Raw genomic sequence first — 19217 nt, 5'->3', positions numbered from 1 at the left:
AACTGTAAAAGGCGGCTGCTGTTTATAACTCTGTATATGTATACTTTAGCCTGGCTAACGTCAGACCTCTTTCTCATTGAGACGTGGTCTGGGAACCACATGTTCATTTTCTCGTATTTGAGGCGTGGTTTACGAATGCCCAGAGCCGTTTATTGGGCGCTACGAATGTCTATCAAATGCACCTGCACGTAGCTCATAGCTAAATGTTTCAGTTATACCAGATGACGTATGTAGAGCGACAGACATTCGACGAGGAAGAAGATGAAATAAACTTGCGTTCTAAACTACTTAGAACGCTATCTAAGGCTGCATCGAAAGGTTAACTTCGCGTCTGCTGCCATGTTGGATCCATAGAAATAAACAAACTGCTTCAGTGTGTCGCATAGACGTCGTCATCGTCTTGCTGCTCCCTCCCCGTTCTGTGATTGGTCCCCTCGCTGAGGCGAAAATCTGGTCCATGGAATCCAGGCTGCCTAGCAGCGTGAATAAAATCGTGCTGTGCACAAGGCAGCATGGGGAAACCCAGGCTAGTTTCTAGAACAAATCACCTTTAACTTTCTGTTTCAGTAGATATAGAACATTTCAGCTTTAGACAAGCTATTTATTTTTACTTTATGCTTGTTCTATGTTCTCAGTACTATTAAAAAGATGTCAACTTTACTTCTTTTTAGCAATCTGTCTACCACTTCCCAAAGTTTTATGTACTGTATAGTGCTGTACATAGATTTATTCAAAGCCATGTTTTAAAAAATAAATTCAGATATCCTGAAAAAAAAAGAGCTATCAAGTTAATTAGTCTGCATTCATCCTAATTTAAGCTTAATGAAGCCTCGGTAGACAATATTCCATACAAAGGATTGACACTACATACTAATAGTTAAAGATCTATTCATTATTAAAAGTTACACTTTCAATTATATTAACACCAAAAAGATGACAAAGAAAATCCAAAAAAAGACTTTATTCATGGTTGATTATCTTCCCATGTACAAGACTGCCATAAATATTCTCAAGAATGTAAACATCTGGTGTAATCATGGAAACCAGACAGCATGAACTGCCTGTGGAGGGATGAAGTGTGTCAGAAAGCCCTCTGATTAAATAAATAACACAGTAGCACCTCAAATACACAGTCCTGTTATAATGCTATAATGTTACAATTTATAAATATCTAACTTTTGCTTTTAGGGGTTGAATAATTCTTTCACATGATGAGAGTGCCATTGGTTATCCTGACAACATTTTTATACATTCCTTACATTTATAAAAATGGACAAAAAACATTCATTGAATTTGTGCTGATCATTCTTAAATGTATAAAACAGGGCTGGACTTATTGTAAGGACTTTAATATAGTCTTAAAAATAAAGGTTCTTTATGCCAATCAATGGTTCAAATAAATTATTTTTTATTTTTTTTGCTGCACAAAATGTTCTTTAGAGTGGAAAGGGTTAATTTAGATCAATAAAGGAATAGAAAATTCTGTCACTAATTACTCACCCTCATGTTGTTCAAAACCCGCAAGACTTTCGTTCACCTTCGGGACGCAAATGAAGATATTTCTGTCCCTCCATTGACAGACTATGCAACTACCGCTTTGACGTTTCAAAAAGTTCAGAAAGAGATTGTAAAACTAATCCATTGAATTGAGCGGTTTAGTCCGAATTTTCTGAAGAGACTCGATCGCTTTATATGATGAATAAATTGAATTTAGGCTTTTATTCACAGATAGACATTCATCAACTCACACATTAGTTGTGGTAAACGGAAGCTCAAGCATCTTCACTTGACGTGCGAGAACCAGTGAGGTTTGTTTTTGTGCGTCAAGCAGGTTCGGTTGAGCTCCTGTTTATGTTCGCAGATCAATGTGTTACGATCTCTTTATGGACTTTTTGAAGCGTCAAAGTGTTAGCTGTCAATGGAGGGACAGAAATCTCTCAGATTTCATCAAAAAGATTTTCATTTGTGTTCCGAAGATGAACGAAAGTCTTACAGGATTGGAACGGAGTAATAAATGACAGAATTTAAATTTTTGGTTGAACTACCCCTTTAAAATGCTCTTCACGGTAATGAAAAAATGGTTATTTTAAGAACTGTTTACTGAAAGGTTCTTTGGCAAACCCAAAATGGTTCTTCTATGGCATCACTGCGCAAAACTCCTTTTGGAACCTTCATTTTTAAGTGTCCACATGTCCAACAGGTTTTAACTCATATAGTCACAGCAAAACATACTTGTACAGAGTGGTTGTCTGTGTGAAAACCTTTTACATTTGCTAGTTAAAGCATCCAGTGCGGTCCCAGCTGGTCTACCAGGCCTGCTCAAAGACTTTCTTGCACATGTTAGAGTTCTCCTGGTGTAGAGGAAACTCTGAGCCCGGCACCAGCTGATCTCTGCTCCTCTTTGAGGAGAATGTCTGTCCTGAAGGCAGCTTCTCCTGCTTGGACACCGACTCTCTAGAGTGCATCAGAAGCAAAACAGGTTAGTTGTGTTCATTTAACACATTTTAAAATGTTACATGATTGTAACCTAGAATCTGATATGTTGATAGATACCTGAAGGGGAAAGTGGTTTTGTCCATCTGCATGCAGACGAGGAAGGGGTACTCGGAGAACTGCACAGTTGTAATGAAGTCCAGTTTGGCTTCTGTCTCAAAACCTACTTCCACTCCAGCGCTTGCAAAGTCCATATCCACTGTCACGTTTCCAATGACGACCAGAGCTCCCCTGCACACAATGTCAAGGATGAGCTTAACAAGAACACTAAAAACTCTAAAGGCCTGTTCACACCAAGAACGATAAACTATATTAGCGTCTACACCAACGAACGATAACGCTCTGTTCATGATAAGTGTGTGCTGCAGTTTTGGCGTTGTTTCTCTGTGCCGTTACTGTTATAGTTGTGGTGTGGACTTTGCAATATTCTTTTATATTTAGAATGGTTTTTAGAACTATATCTTTATCGTTATAGTTATCGTCCTTTGTGTGAACAAACCTTAAGAAACCTTAAAACTTCCTCCACTATTCTAAAAGCTTTCAGGGACAGTAATGCGTCTCTGTTAAGATTTTTTTTATTTTATTATTATTAATTAATAAAAAAAAAAAAAAAAGTTGAACCAACAAGCAGAGTACAATTTTTCAAATATGCACTTTCTTTGGTTCGGTCCCATTTACTCTCTTCATAGTAGTTTGTTTGCCAGTTTAATTTAGGCATTATGCATGTATATTCCTGATAGGAAACATAATAATAAACTTAAAATACATTTAAACTTATTTTTTAACTAAAACTAGAGCTATTAAGATCAATTATTTTCATTAACCGAAATAAAATAAAATATACATATTCGATAAAAAAATAAAATAAAAAATAAGAAATCTTGCCTTGGCAGCTAACGGAAATAAGTTTAGGTTGAAGTACTAAAATTACTAAAACTAAAACAGAATGTAACTTTTAAGCTAAATATATATATATATATATACACATAAAAAAGAAATGACAAAAACACAAAACAAAATGACTAAAACTTTAACTAAAATTAAAATGAAAACTGAAAATATGAATGCTATAATAGTATATAAATAGTACTAAAATAACTAAATTATTATAGTTACAAAACTAGAGTTTCCCTTAGGGTCATGCCTTTGGATGTGCACAACTTGATTTTACTGTATCTCAGCTGTATTTTATGTCAGGATTTTCCATGTTTAACATCTCATTCTTCCTACAGCACTGTGATAGAGATTTATTGCCTCGGTCTCTGCTGAGTCAGTTTTGGTGTTTGGGCTCACATATCACATGAGACAGTCTGGCTCCATGCTTTCAACCTCCACCTTAAATGATCTGTTGAACATGGCTGCCCGTGATGAGTGGGCTGATTGGAGGCATGCTAATCTTGTGCGCCCGAGAGAGCTGTGGTTTATTTCATTTCTAAACATAACCCGCTTGTGTCTGACTATGTGTGTCTGTGTGCGTAACTATCTTTCTATCGGTTTCCCCGCTTCAGTGTGCCCGCACGCACATGTGTTTACGTATTAGGTTGTCTGTCTGTCAGTGAGTGTTTGTCTGTCTACTTGTGTGTGTGTGTGTGTGTGTGTGTGTGCTTTCAGAGAAGGTAAAGCTTGCCTCCCTGATCCATACACCTGCCCCTGCCTGTCCTGAGGGCTGGCAGATGTAGAAAAGCAGATGCCACCCAGAAATACCCATCATGAAACAAAGAACAGCAAACCCGCAGCACTAAATGTAAGGTAAAAAAAAAGACATTTCCTCATACAGTAAGAACTTGGAGTATTTTGTCTTAAACAACATGGAATCAGTTCAAATGTGAAGATGATGAAATAACCGAAATCTTTCCCTAAGAGCATTTGGTTTCTCACAATCGATATCATAGCCTAATTTTAACCTCAACCTCTGATCTTTTACTCCTACCACAGCATCTTTCCATTGCCCTCATTTCCCGCCTGTCTCATTTTAGCCAGGTTGCCATTGCTTGCATCCACAAACTAACAGTAAGCAAGCAGGTGCAGTTGTGGCTAAAGATGTGGATTAGCATCGAATCTCTCTGAAGGATTAATGATGTTATAATAAGATGCACTGGCATCATATTTACTGTCATTCGAAAAACCGAGTGAAGAAAAATATCTGGCAATGGCTTCTAAGTAAGCAAAGTAAGTAGTTGATTTGATCAAAACCAACTTTGCATCCAAAGCAAACTAGGGTGAAATGTCTCACAAAAGGTCATCACGGGTTGTTGTCTCATGTGGGGTTCATTTTAATCAGAGCTCGGATCTTTATCTGAATGCACAACACTAATCCCATTCAAGGATGTAGTTTAAAAAGAAGAAATTCACCTGTTGTTGACGCTCGTCTTAGACTCTCTGTACCATAAGCTGAACTCCATCCCTCCAGAGATATCGATGGCCAGACCACCTTGGAACTCAGCACTCGCTCTTAGACCAGACTGAAGAGGAATCACCTTCAAAGAAAGTGAGGAAGTACAAAAATATTACTTTTAGGCCCAGTTTCACAGACAGGGCTTAGATTGAGCCAGAATTAGGCCTTAGTTCAATTGGGACATTTAAGTGGCTTTTATAAATGTGCCTTAGAAAAAAACCCATCTTGAGACAAAACAATTGCACTGACATATTTTAAGAAATGCTTTCAGTTAAAACAGCTCAAACATGCATTTTAGTCCAGGACTAGTTTAAGCCTTGTCTGTGAAACCGGGGGTTAGTAACATATTTTTTATACATTAGAAAGAAATATATTTATATTGTGCATGTTTATAGTATGTTAAGATTTTTTAATCATTTTGAAAGGCTGCATTTATTTGATCACAGTAAAAACAGTAATATTGGGAAATATTATTGCAAATTTAAAAAACTGTTTTCCATTTTATTCTAAATTTAATTTATTCCTGTAATTGCAAAGCTGAATTTTCAGCAGCATTACGCCAGTGTCTTCAGGGTAACACGATTCTCCAGAAATAATTTTAAGAAATATTTCTTATTTGTGTCAATGTTGAAGACATTTGTGGTGCCTAATATTTTTGTGGAAATCCTGTTCATTTTATTCAGTATTCTTTGATAAATAGAAAGTTCAAAAGAATTTATTTGAAAGCATTTATTTGTATCTCTACTGTGGCTCAAACAGTGTAGAGCGTTAGCGCTTACCACACCAAGATCATCGATTCCTAGGGAAAGCAAGAACTGATAAGGATGTAAATGTGTACCTTGAAATGCAATGTAAGTCGCTTTGGATAAAAGCGTCTGCCAAAATACATAAATGCATAAATGTAAATGTAAAAATGTAAATTTATTTGAAATAGAAGTGTTCTGTAACAATGTAAAAGTCTTTACTATCACTTTAAAAAAACATCTTACTGATTCCAAATTCTTGAATTTAGTGTATATGTATATATATATATATATATATGCAGGAAATTACACAGTTATAAAATAGGCACACTTTCAAACCACGCTAACTAATTGTTTCAAATCATTTCCATCATTCACTTTCAGAATGCAGCACTGCCCCGTAATCTGTCCCACAAATGTCACACACTGCCCCCAAGCTGTCAGGCAATGCTAATTGATTGCAGAACATCTGCTGCATGTGTCAGATCTACTATGGAGTGTAATGAGTCAAGTGTCTCTTCTGCAAGTGCATATTAAGCTGAATGTCATACCTGTGAGTGGTCTGTCAGCAGAATAAGGCCCTTCACCACATTGATCGGATCTCCAGACATAGAGAACATCTTGGACATCAGGTCACTGTAGCCCTTGAAGAAGGTCACTGGGCGGAGCTGAACATCGAACAGAAGAGCAGACATACCAGCAAAAGACTCCAGTTCTTCTTCTCCTTCATCCGCCGTGGCTGCAATTAGAGACTCTAGACCTTGTGCTTCAATTGTCACCTGAAAATCAGAATGCAGGCACAAGGCACAGGTGAATATCAGCACACACAATGCATGTTAATGGCATATGCTGTGCAACACTATGTTATGGTAATGATGACAGTACCTGGAGGCCATGAAGGAGGGCACTGTTGCTCTGACCATAAATGTTCATGTTGCTTCTCCTCAATACGCCTGAGCCAGAGTACAGGATGTCCAAATTGTAGGTGCAAGTTACATCAGCAGTTCCTGTTGAAATAAATGATATATACTACAGACACTGCTACAAGACACAAACAACAAGATGTTTATCATTTATGTTTATCATGTTCTAGGTGGTCGCTATGGGGTCAGTAGTTTAAAAAAATATATATATATATACTTTTTTTAAGATGCTTTAATTGATCAAAAGTGACTGTAAAGACATGTATAATGTTATATTTCTATTCAAAATAAATGAAATTAAACTTTTGAACTTTCAATTAATAAAAAATATTGAGCAGCTCAACATTGATCACAACAAAGTAGCTAATGTTTCATGAGCAGCAAATCAGCATATTAGAATGATTCCTGAAGGATCATGTGACACTGAAGACTGGAGTAATGATGCTGAATATTCAGCTTTGCCATCACAGGAATAAATTACATTACAGTAGAAAATAGTTATTTTAAATTGTAATTATATTTAACAATATTACTGTTTTTACCTGTATTTTTGAACAAAGAAATGCAGCCTTGGTAACCACCATAAGAGACTTCTTTCAAAAACATTAAATCATCTTACTGACCCCAAACTTTTAATCAGTAGTGTATATTAATATGTATATATTAATGTAACTGAGGTATTTATTTATATATTTTTCAACTGTTTTATCACCCACCAGGCAAAATCCTTTCATTATAGCTGCCTTTTAAAACAATAAACGTTACTTTACTGAGGTTATTTCTTCTAAATAACGTTTTATAAAACACATTTTTATCATAGTGTGAAAGAATGTAAGGAAATATCTTTTAGAATGTCTAAAAGATGTCACTGGGGTGGTACCATTTCAAAAGATACTAATATGTACCATTTAAGTACTAACTACTATGTACACTTTAGAAGTTCATATGTGCATTTAGGCCCGGTTTCACAGACAGGGCTTAGATTAAGCCAGGATTAGGCCTTAGTTAAATTAGGACATTTAAGTATTTTTTGTAAATGTGCCTTAAAAAAAAAAACATTACTGGTGTGCATCTTGAGACAAAACAATTGCACTGACATATTTTAAGATATATCAGTGCACTTTGCTTTCAGCTAAAACATGGTTAATAAGTTATTTTATTAATAAAATATAATATATAATAAAATATAATAAAATAATAAGGTAAAGACATGTATTTCAGTCTGGCAATAGCTTAAACCTTGACTGTGAAACCTTTTAGGGGTAAATAAATTACAAAGATGAAAGGGGACCACCCCAGTGACAGTTTCTGTACCTTCGTTTCTGAGAGTGATGCAGACTTTGTGTCAGGTATCATTATATAAATATAATAGTGTCATAGATTAAAGGTTTAAAGGTTAAGAGCGGGTATAGATGAGCTCACTTACGTGCCATGAAGCCTGAAAAAGCAGATGATGACCCAGCCTTCGAGAATCTGTCATAGTTGTGGGAAACCATGTCCTTCATCACTTGTTGTACCAATTTACTGCAAACCGGACATTTTATCACACAAGTGCCACACAGCGCCAGAGACAATCATTAAGAATAAAATATTTGTTCATTTAGAATTTGAAGAATGCGATTAGTAAACGTGAGACCCACCAGGCCGGCATCTCGAAGCGCAATATGTCCTGGATTTTAGACAGCATGTATTTGTTCATCTCATGCGGCAGGTGTCCGATGGAGAGCAGAACGTTCTTCACTTCCATATAGGATGGACTACTGCTCATAATCAGATCAGCTGCCACGGCACGAACGTTCTTCTCATAAATACGCTGGTTCTGATGGTATATGCGGTTCACTGTCTTTTTCACCTGTGGAAATAGAGTGTTAAATGTTTTGAAGAGTAGTTTTTTGTCCCTCTAGATAGGCTGATGGGGGATTGATGATGTACCTCTGGTGTGATAAGCTTAGGGTCGAATCTCTGCAGCGCTGTGATGGCAATGGTGCTGTACGCTCCCACCTCCGACTCAGCATATTTGGCAAGAAGAGGAACACTCTCCGGCAGAAGAGCGTTCTTCAATGCTAGCAGGTACATCTGAACCTCAGACTCCACCTGAGTGCTGTCAGGCCCTGCCAACAGCAGCTCTTTCACCTTAAGCACTGTCTGCACATCGAACACAAGACAAACACACTCAGGCAGTTTGAATTACTGAAAGATTAAGATGCTGATTTAGATGTAGTTTATAATGCAAGCACGGTTTAATGTATTAAATGTTGCCGAGAGTGCTATATTGTTATTTGTAGCAGAAAGCATAACCAAATAATTTTAGATACTTAGATACTTTGATAGATAGATAGATTAGACACTTAATACATTCATATATTTTTTGTCATGCGTATGTAGATTAAATTGCAATTTATAAATATGTCTTAATCAAATACTCCAATAGAAGTGAATATGAATAATATTCTGATGTGTGCGGACTCACCGTTAGTTCACATTCTCCTTTCAGACAGAGTTTCCTGAGCAGAGCTCCCATGATGATCACAACTGACTCCTTAATGTCTGAGCTGCCAATCTTTCCTTTAGACACATCCTAGATGGGAACAAAGAAAGAATAATTCATTAAAATTGTGAACATTACATAAAAAAAAAATATATATATATATATATATATATATATATATACAGTGCAATGCATAAGTTAATACACCCATGCTAAAGTTGACTAAAAAGAGGAATAAAAAATCATATTTTGGAAATTGAACTTAATGCCTTAATTTAAAAAATTAGGAAAAATCCAACCTTTAAGGACACCAATTTTCTTTGTGAATGAATAATGTATCGTAAATAAATAAATGTTCTTCCTTAAAATACATGGTGCATAAGTTAGTACACCCCTATGTTAAATTCCCATAGAGGCAGGCAGATTTTTTTTTTTAAAGGCCAGTTACTTCATGGATCCAGGATACTATGCATCCTGATAAAGTTCCCTTGGCCTTTGGAATTAAAATAGCCCCACATCATCACATAGCATACACCGTACCTTGCTCTCAATGCAAATCAAACTAGCTTTTAGGCTAACTGAAATAAAACCATGCCAATCTCTAGGTATGGTGAATGCTATGTGATGATGTGGGGCTATTTTAATTCCACTAACTTATGCACCATGTATTTTAAGGAAGAACATTTATTTATTTACGATACATTATTCATTCACAAAGAAAATTGGTGTCCTTAAAGGTTGGATTTTTCCAAATTTTTTAAATTAAGGCATTAAGTTCAATTTCCAAAATATGATTTTTTATTCCTCTTTTTAGTCAACTTTAGCATGGGTGTATTAACTTATGCATTGCACTGTATATATATATATATATATATATATATATATATATATATATATATATATATATATATATATATGTACATATGTAAAGTCAGATATGAGAGCAACAATGCAGGTGTCTTACCAGCAGGGACTGAAGCATGGTCTCTGTCGGGTGGGAGGCAAAACCACATGCGTACAGAAAGCGCTCCTGTAGCACTAAACCTTCCTTCTTGCTGAAGTCCAGGAACTCCAGAATGGCTGAGAGAGAAGATGGAGTCTGAGCTGATGTGACTGCATCCACCAGCTGAGGCCTAGAAAGGTGAAACAATGTAAACTGGCAGTCTAAAACAAGCAGTAAAGAGGCAGGACAACAACAATGGCTGCTATTTTCTGAGTATATAGTGAAAGTGACATGTGAAGGCCATATGTAACCCTGGACTACAAAACCAGTCACATGGGTAATTTTTTTGAAATTGAGATTTATACATAATTTGAGAGCTGAATAAATAAGCTTTCCGTTGATGTATGGTTTGTTAGGATAGGACAATATTTGGCCGAGATACAATTATTTGTAAATCTGGAATCTGAGGGTGCAAAAAAATCCAAACATTGAGAAATTCGCCTTTAAAGTTGTCCATTTATGTTCGCGATTGTGCTGCATTCACTCACAAAAATAAATGTTTTATATATTTACGGTAGGAAATTTTAAACATAACTTTATGGACCATGATCTTTACTTAATATCCTAATGATTTTTGGCATAAAAGAAAAATCGATAATTTTGACCCATACAATGTATTGTTGGCTATTGCCACAAATATATCCGTGCGACTTGTGACTGGTTTTGTGGTCCAGGGTCACATATGATAACCCATATTTGGAATTTATCCTCTGCATTTAACCCATCCAAATTAGTGCACACACATTAGGAGTACTGAGTAGGGATGACACACTGCAAGAATCGAACCAGCAACCTTAGGGTTACCACTCTGACCATCTAACCATTAGGCAACGACTGTAGCCATAATCATTGCTTCAGTGTCACATGATCCTTCAGAAATCATTCTTAATATGCTGATCATAACTCTGCATCTCAGGTATCGTTAGGAATGGCCATTTACCCAGCTACCAAACTAAATATGTTCTAATAATGTTTTGCCAATGTTTTGTCTAATGTTCTCTGAACGTTCAAAACTTACAGTTTTTTGAATGTTTTAAAAACGTTTCTTGGTTATGCGAATGCTTTAAGAAAACATTCCATTTTATCATTTCGTGAACATTAAGAGAAGTTTACTTTTGAATGTTCAATATACATTCCGAAACCAATAGTAATATTTTTTTTAAAGTTAGACGAACATCCAACTAAAAACTTTTAGAAAAAAACATTCCGTAAACGATGTATAAATAATGTTTTTGTGCTAATGTTTTGAAAACGTTATTAAAGATCAGATTACTTTGAACAAATGTTCCATTAATGTTACTGAAAGAACCTTGCCAGAATGTTCTGAGAACGTTCCCTGTAGGGAAATATTCATGTAAATACGATATTTGAAGAAATTACTAAAAGTACGCCGCTAACTATAATTTCAGTAACGTGACAGTAGTTCAGCTGTTTTGAAAATAGTGTAGCTTTTCCAGTAACAAGCCTTTTTCTAAAAGTAGAGATGTAGCAAAAACAGAATGCTTCATCTTTACAGTTTTACAGCCAAGCAAACCAAGGTTAAAGTCAAACATGAATCTGATAACCCGGACGTCGAGGTCACTTCCGTGATTTGGGAAAAGCACGTAAAAGTCCTGGCAGAAAGCGATGCATAAGGATGTAGTGTAACGACGCCCAGTTCCAGGAATGCACTAATATTTTGTTGGTAGTACCAGTTTGCAACAATTATTAGTTAACACTAAGTTGTCAACACTTCGGAAAAAAATTATAATTCGTCGTTACAATACATCCTCATGCATCGCTTTCTGTCAGGACTTTTACAGGCTTTTCCCAAATCACGGAAATGACCTCGACGTCCGGGTTAGCGGTAGCATGAGCCATCAGGCAAGTGTTATTTAAATAAACTCCTGATGTACTTACAAACTTTCCAATGCCTCGTTTTATGAGTGCAGAACCTATTTGTACTACTGTAGAAGTTTGGTACCATTCTGGGCATTATTAGTGGGGGTAATTAACGAGATAAAACCTTGGATCCATTAGCACCTGCACTAAGCCATTCGGCTGATATCTCTAAATAAGCTCTAACTTTAATAATGTTCAACCAAGGGAAGAAAAGGCTTCTGGGGGGTGTTTGGCTCGAGGTCATGATGCAAAGCACCCTAGGTTGATTTCACTCCTTTGGGGCTAATGTTCAGCAACGACTTTGAGAAATAACATACTGCACCTTTAATGGACGCGCACATGACGGCCATTGTAAGTCCACAAGACTGCAAGTGCACATGAAGTGTGCCATTTGGGACAGGGCCTTAGTGTATAAATTAGAAAGAGGAAAATACAATGAGGAGTTTAGTCTTACAGTGCAGTCTTGCTGCAGTTGCTCAGTACTGTGAGGATCTCTGCCTTGCTGGCTTTGCGCAGGCTGTGTAAGAGCGTGAGGAAGCTTCTCGGGGCTTCTGCTTTAGAGAGCGAGTCCGGCTCCAGCTGAGACCTCACCGCCTTCCATGTGTCCATCAGCTATTGTACACCAAAACAATGCAATTTACGATTAGTATGAACACAAAAACAGATTTCACACATTTCTGTCTGTTTTTATACAGAACATCACAGTTAAAGGAATAGTTCAACAAAAATGAAAACTATCATTATTTACCCAGCCCAAAATCTATGACTTTCTTGCTTCCAGGGAACACAAAAAGATCTGCGACAGCAAAATGTCTCCTTTTTGTGTGCAAGAAAATCATAAGGAATAACATAAAAGCTGATAAAATGATGACAACACCAGATTTACAAGCATAAACACATAGTTGCTCACATTGGGGCATCCCTTGCACTTGGCTTTAACTTTCTCCACTATGACTCCAACAGACATGAGCTTGTCATCCAGGGACTTCACCACACCTGCGACATCTTTACCCGCCGCTTCTGCTGGCCCTACCTCAATCTTTTTAAGCGTCAATGACTGCCTGAGGGAAATGAGAAGATGCTTTAATTTCATCCAGTTATTATGTTGATCATGCGTGATAGGTTTTCTCATTTCTTTGGTACCTGGACAGGACTTTAGTTGCAGCTGTATGACGAGCATTGATGGACAAAATGTGTGTTTCTTCAGTATCGGCAGACTTAATGATGCCATTCTCCAGAGTGATTACTGTTTCAGAAGCAGACTTCCCACTGACACCCAATACCTGGAAGAGCGGAGAGGAAAGATGAAAAAGTGCTGGGAATGATGTATAAATGAGGTAAGATGAGTTTTTTTTTCTTACTGGGCTGTGAGTGGTGAATCCCGTCTCTTGCGTTTTGCAGGTATCTAAGTGTTTTGTACGGATCACCTGATGTTTGGTAGCCTTGTACTCAACTAAGCATTTCCCTGAAGCATCAGCCTGCGGATTATGGAGAAAGTATTTTAACAAAGAAAAACGTACACACTTTTCACACTTCAGTGGAGAATTTTAATTGTCAGACTGTACCTCCATCATCTTCCCGGACTTTAGCTGCATCATTAGCATACTGGCCACACCCCTCTTCAAGTTTTTGATGGTAGCAGGCTCCGCCTTATGGGCATACAGGCTTCTGATCTAAGTAAGCAAGGAAAAAAAAAAAAAAAAAATCTAATCACTGTGGAAAATATTTAAAAGTTCAAAACTAAAACGGATATGAAACACATTTTAATGACATAATGAAGTGTGTTTGTTACCTTGCCCATCTTCCACAGCACCATGAAGGGCCTCTGAAGTGCCTCAAGCCTGACTTTACCCAGAATGCTTTCTGCTGAGCTGCCGTGAAAGATGTTGTTTTTGCGGGAGTGCTTTCCAGCACTTTCAGCTTGAACATTTGAAATCTGAGGATAGGATAGGAGAATGTGATGTGCACCAATAGTATTACTGTTAGCTAAAACTAAAACCATAAAAAAAAATAAAAAAAAACATTTTTACTATCTGAAATAAAATAAGATATTAAAAATACCTTAAACTAATTTTATTTCAACTAGTTGACATGGCAACATTTAATAATAAGAACCTTAAAGTAGTCTACTAAAATAACTAAAACTAAAAACAAGAACTAGATAGACATATTTAAACACTGCATTATAATGCCAGGCCAGTAGTTGGCGATGTCATTTTGTAAAGGAACATAACCTATGTCTATATGTGCCTATAGACTGTAATACGCATGCGCATGACGTCACCATTCTCACAAATTCGCCTTTTTGTAGTTTTGGAGACGATAACGTTTTGAAAAACATGCGCTTTGAATCCCGTTTTCAAAATGTTGTGCTTTCAAGCCCCCAAAATGCAGTTGTTGTGTAAATGAACAGCCAAAACCCATAAAAAGTTTTCCATTTTTAGTTGAAACCGGCGTCGTGTAAACGGCTCCTCAAAAAACATTGATTTGCACACTAGGTTCACATACCCTTTTGAAAAATAAGTACATTTTAGCATTCAAACACTGCAGTTCATTTGCAATTAAATGAAAACGCATTACAGTTTAAATTTATATTAAACGCAATTAGTTGAACTTAAAAGTCCTTTCTTGTCATGCTTAGGTAGAACTTAAGTACATCGTTATATGTAATTTCATAATTCTACTGTCTTTGAAATATGGTTTAAAATGTAAAGTAATATTTAAAAATATTTGTAATGATGAAGCTGCAAATTAGCACATTTAAAATTAACTTTAAATGTAATATTGAGTTACAAACTAGTTTAAGTTATAATCAAGTTAAAATATTAGTCAGCAAGGCAAAATATTATTAAAATAATGATTTAACATGTACTTTTTAAAAGTGTTAAGACACATAAAAGTGTACTCTCTTTAAGTGCACTCAAGTGTCCTTTTTTAATTAATATTATATTATCTGCAACTATAATTTTGCCAATAATTTTTCAAATATACTTAAGATTTTAAGTACACTACAAGTGCACAATCAATACATTTAAGCACACTTCTATTTCACAACTATTTTTATCAATAAAGTACTTTCTCCTCTTTACCTGCACTTGAAGGAGCTGTTCATCCTTGATCTCTGAGTTCCTCCAGACGAGGCTGATGTCCACATCACTGCTAATCCTGAATCCAGCATTCCCCCTGGTGGATCCCGTCGGCCTGTTCAGCCCGACCTCAGCGCTGTAGCTGTATCTGTAGAGTTTGTCATTATCTAGCCGAGGTCCAGCACTCGCACCTGAAAAAACACAAAAATGTCATGCTGTGACACATTCTAGAGCTTCAGCATGTAAGACACAGCTGGACTAGAACAAGGGAGGAATGTGAAAGGAGAGAAGCAGGAAGTGGACTGGACATCTCATACACAGCCTTAAACCCAGTAATGGATGGGGATCTGAATTGAATCGTAGGTTTTGTACTCCACACCACAGCGTTTACATCCACATACTTATTTAATTTGGTCAAGAGAAAGCAACAGGCAAACCGTAGGCACTCCAGAGGAAGTTCATATAGCCTTTTGCAGAAAAGTCCTATCTGTAATTGTAGATGGGTCTCAGATAACAGTGTGAGCTAATAATCCTCAATTATCTGTAATCCTCATTTATTTGGATCATATTCTTTACTTAACCTTTTTTTGTGATGCAACTTTCTTTTTGTCTTAGTAAGAAGTCAGATTCATATATTCAATGTAAAGTTTGTGCAAAATCAAGATACTTTGTGATGTTAAAGGGGCAAAACACTGAACAAATCAAAATGTGTCAAACACATTTAATGCAATTTAACACTCAAACATATTTTGTCTGAATATGTGGTTTTAGGATTGTTGATTCATAAAGTGATTGATAAACAGTATAGTCTCTCTGAAACGAGACCGTTGTCCTCTCTGCCAACAGTTCAGTCCTGTCCTGAAAACACTGACGTGTCACATTCAGATTGCATCACATCTTCTGATATAGAGATTATGCCCTGATTTTACCATCTAAAACAACTAAATGTTGTTTATTTAATTTGTACATTTATATATTTTTTATTTAAACACACAAAAAAGGTTTTCAGTAATGATACTGATATATGGATGAGTCTACTTGCAATGATTAGATGAATCTGGGCACAGAATGAATGAAAGGTGTGACTAACCACAACTCAAGATTAATATTCCAGAAACCTCAGTGAACTGCTAAACCCTTAAATGGATGTAATAGGCTATTAAAAGTAATTAAAATCTTAAATTTGAAAATATGAGAATATTTGTTAGCTTTAAACAACAAGCAAACCAACAGGAACATGCAGCCTAATGTAAATGCTTTATATATATATATATATCTTTAGACTTAAAAAATCGCTTACCAAGAGATGAGGTACTTAGAAAGGAGGTCACACACAGTAAGAGTCCAGCAAGCCGCAGCATGGTTGGCTCGCTCGGTAGAGGTCTGCGGGCCAGAGAAAGGATGGGTGCCTGATTCCTTCAGCTCTCTATAGTGTTTATCTGGATACGAGGGGCAGACTCCAAACTCCACGCTCCGGTACTAAGTACGAGATAACGGCTAATAATTAACCGGCAGAGCTCACTGTGATTTGGTGAATGAACGCTCCTCAGAGACGAGGTTTGATTTTTATAGTTGGGTCCCTCCACTAGGGCGCATCAATCAGCGCTCATTGACCGCGAATGCAGTGGTGTGAATTGGGAGTTTCTGTCTCATTCATAATGATCAAATGCCCAGGACAGGATTAGGTCATTTGTTTTGTTTCACTGAATCACATTCTTTTTTATATTACATTGAACAAATAATGAATGTTCAAAGTTAAAACGACTTTAACCCACACTGAAACACGTATTCAAACATGTATTCATGTTTGTTTCAGACATTCTTGAAAAACGTTTAAAACAAAAAAGTATCACCATTTCCCCAAAAATATCACGCAGCACAACTGTTTTCAACATTGATAACAATAAGAACTGTTTCTTGAGCAGTAAATCAGCATTTAGATATAAGAATTTAAGATATAAGAGATTATATGCCTATATGAGATCATGATGTGTGTTTAGCCAACCAATAATAAATTGGATCCATTATGTGGATGATGTGGTCGATGATCTTTGATGCATGGTATGATTGTCCGTACGTAATTATACACAGTGATATGCTTCTGTCAGAGAGTTCATTTTACTGTAGTACCTTTTACCTAGATTGCAGCTATATTATCTGATCACAGCACAACCGTCACATATAATTTTATGTCATACTGTACTCTACTGTAGAAGAGGAATTCCTTATTTCCTAATATGGCCTTTAGAGCTGAAGAATGATATTTGAGGTCTCGTGCTCATCAGAAAACACACTGAAACTGCTGCAGGCAAGACAGAAAGAGCTTTTGATTGAATCAGCTGTGATTACAAGCTATTTTTTATGCTGATTATCTTTGATTCTTGTAAAGAAAGCACTGTCAGGAAGTGATCAGATTAGGATGAGTAATAGTTCCTCACCTGTATTGGAGTAGGTTAACCTAATAATTATTTAATAAATATTTAATAATTTAATAATTCAGCACTTAAAGATGTTTTACACAAACATTTAGTTATTTAGTTCCATATGCTGTGAACGTGTTAAAACGTGTTATGTTTTTTTGTTATTATTGATACCATAAATGAACATAATGAATAATTTAAAATGTATACTGTATATTTTATATACATATTCCTTGCTAGTATAAAAAACAGCAATAGTTGTGAGACAGCATAGTATCTCATCACCACCTTTTGGTCTTGGTTGTGAATCACAGTATACTACAGTAGAAGCTAATTTAAACACAGTTGATCTAGGTATAACATTTCTCATTTAGTATATAATAATATCTGTGTTTTCCATTATTGTAACCATGAAAAGGCCTTGAGAAAACAATTGGTCTCAGTTCAGTTTCCATTGAATGTTTCTTTAAGTGCAGCTGTGTTGCCATTTCTTTGTCTGTTGGTTCTGTTTTCCACTGTTGAAGAAGAGCGTCAAGCCAGCAGAACAAAGTTTTACCACACCTATTATACTTGTAATTATTAACTTCCTAATGATCATTCTGATAACCTTTAGGTAACCTCTGAAGAACATAACTGAATGTGTTTTCCTTCTAATTGTCTATTTCAAACCAAGGGACCTTTAAATTATATTGTTGGCCAACTTTCTTGTAGGCTACTAACATTATGTGGTCATTAAGTGCACTATAAACTCATATAGTCACAGATCAAACCAGCACTGCAATCCCTGAACTGTGTTTGTAATTCTGTGGTCAAGCATGAAATACAATGCATTTTATCATATACACAACAGTGTATAATGCAAAGTAAATTCAATAAATCCACCTGCACTGACCTGTTTCAGCCTGTAGATGGAGACAATCTTCTTTTTCCAATTAACAATAAAAAAAAAAAAGACTAAGGTCAATAAAACTCAAAATAAACTTGAATCCCCATTACCACTTGTATCAACCTATACATTATTAGATGAGACTGTTTAATTAAAATGATAACAATAACATAAAATAATGAAAAAAATCGAAGTAAAAAATTCTATCTTGCTATGTATGTGTATATTTATTATGTGTATACAGTATATACATAGGCCTATATGTGAGTGTGTGTGTGTGTGTATGTGTGTGTTTACCGGGTTGGAGCCCTTTTGCCTTCAGAACTGCCTTAATTCTTCATGTCATAGATTCAACAAGGTGCTTGAAACATTCCTTTAGAGATTTTGGTCATATTGACATGACAGAATCACACAGTTGCTGCAGATTTGTTGGCTGCACGTCCATGATGCAAATCTCCTGTTCCACCACATAAACCTAAAGTGCTCTATTGGATTGAGATCTGTGGAGGTAATTTGAGTATAGTGAATTCATTGTCATGTTCAAGAAACCAGTTTGAGATGATTCGACCTTTGTGACACGGTGTGCTATGCTGCTGGAAGTAGCCATCAGAAGATGTACATGGTCAGCAACAATACGCATGTAGGCATTGGCATTTAAATGATGTTCAATTGGTACAGTATAATTGCTTGGACCACTTCTCTTCTCCATCTACATGTCATCACTAGGATCTGTCATTCAGAAACACATTTTCCTATCACTGCAATGCTGATGACACACAACTCTACCTCTCATTCCAACCAGACGGATCATCGGATCGATGGTAGCTGCTCCAATCTCGGCTTGCCTGACAGACATTTCTTGCTGGAAGAAGGACCGCACCTTCAACTCAACCTTACAA

The 19217-nt window shown here is 36.3% G+C and overlaps 1 protein-coding gene across 1 annotated transcript; it reads right to left on the bottom strand.

Annotated features, from left to right (window-relative positions):
- Window positions 1-946: 946 nt before the first annotated feature.
- On the bottom strand, window positions 947-16444 carry mttp (microsomal triglyceride transfer protein). Its single transcript, XM_084403110.1, has 18 exons — window positions 16313-16444; window positions 15016-15203; window positions 13719-13862; window positions 13492-13599; window positions 13288-13404; window positions 13070-13209; window positions 12837-12987; window positions 12381-12538; window positions 10007-10175; window positions 9025-9132; window positions 8487-8699; window positions 8195-8406; window positions 7981-8078; window positions 6517-6638; window positions 6183-6410; window positions 4846-4970; window positions 2554-2724; window positions 947-2454 (listed from the first exon to the last, which is right to left on the bottom strand). The coding sequence occupies exons 1-18, from the start codon at window positions 16371-16373 to the stop codon at window positions 2307-2309; spliced, it is 2661 nt and encodes an 886-aa protein (XP_084259236.1). The 5' UTR covers window positions 16374-16444; the 3' UTR covers window positions 947-2306.
- Between the last annotated feature and the right edge of the window lie 2773 nt (window positions 16445-19217).

Source organism: Rutilus rutilus (assembly GCF_951802725.1).
Source record: "Rutilus rutilus genome assembly, chromosome: 2".
Taxonomy (NCBI): domain Eukaryota; kingdom Metazoa; phylum Chordata; class Actinopteri; order Cypriniformes; family Leuciscidae; genus Rutilus; species Rutilus rutilus.
The sequence above is the reverse complement of the archived record's forward strand: the minus strand, read 5'-3'. Positions and strand labels throughout refer to the sequence as shown.

Excerpts from the sequence above, each read along its gene's own strand:
- mttp (XM_084403110.1), bottom strand. The coding sequence starts at position 16,373 with ATGCTGCGGCTTGCTGGACTCTTACTGTGTGTGACCTCCTTTCTAAGT. Across the intron at positions 8,700-9,024 it reads AAGGAGAATGTGAACTAACG|ACAGTGCTTAAGGTGAAAGA; the intron begins GTGAGTCCGCAC and ends TTCGATGTGCAG. Across the intron at positions 8,407-8,486 it reads CTAAGCTTATCACACCAGAG|GTGAAAAAGACAGTGAACCG; the intron begins GTACATCATCAA and ends CTATTTCCACAG.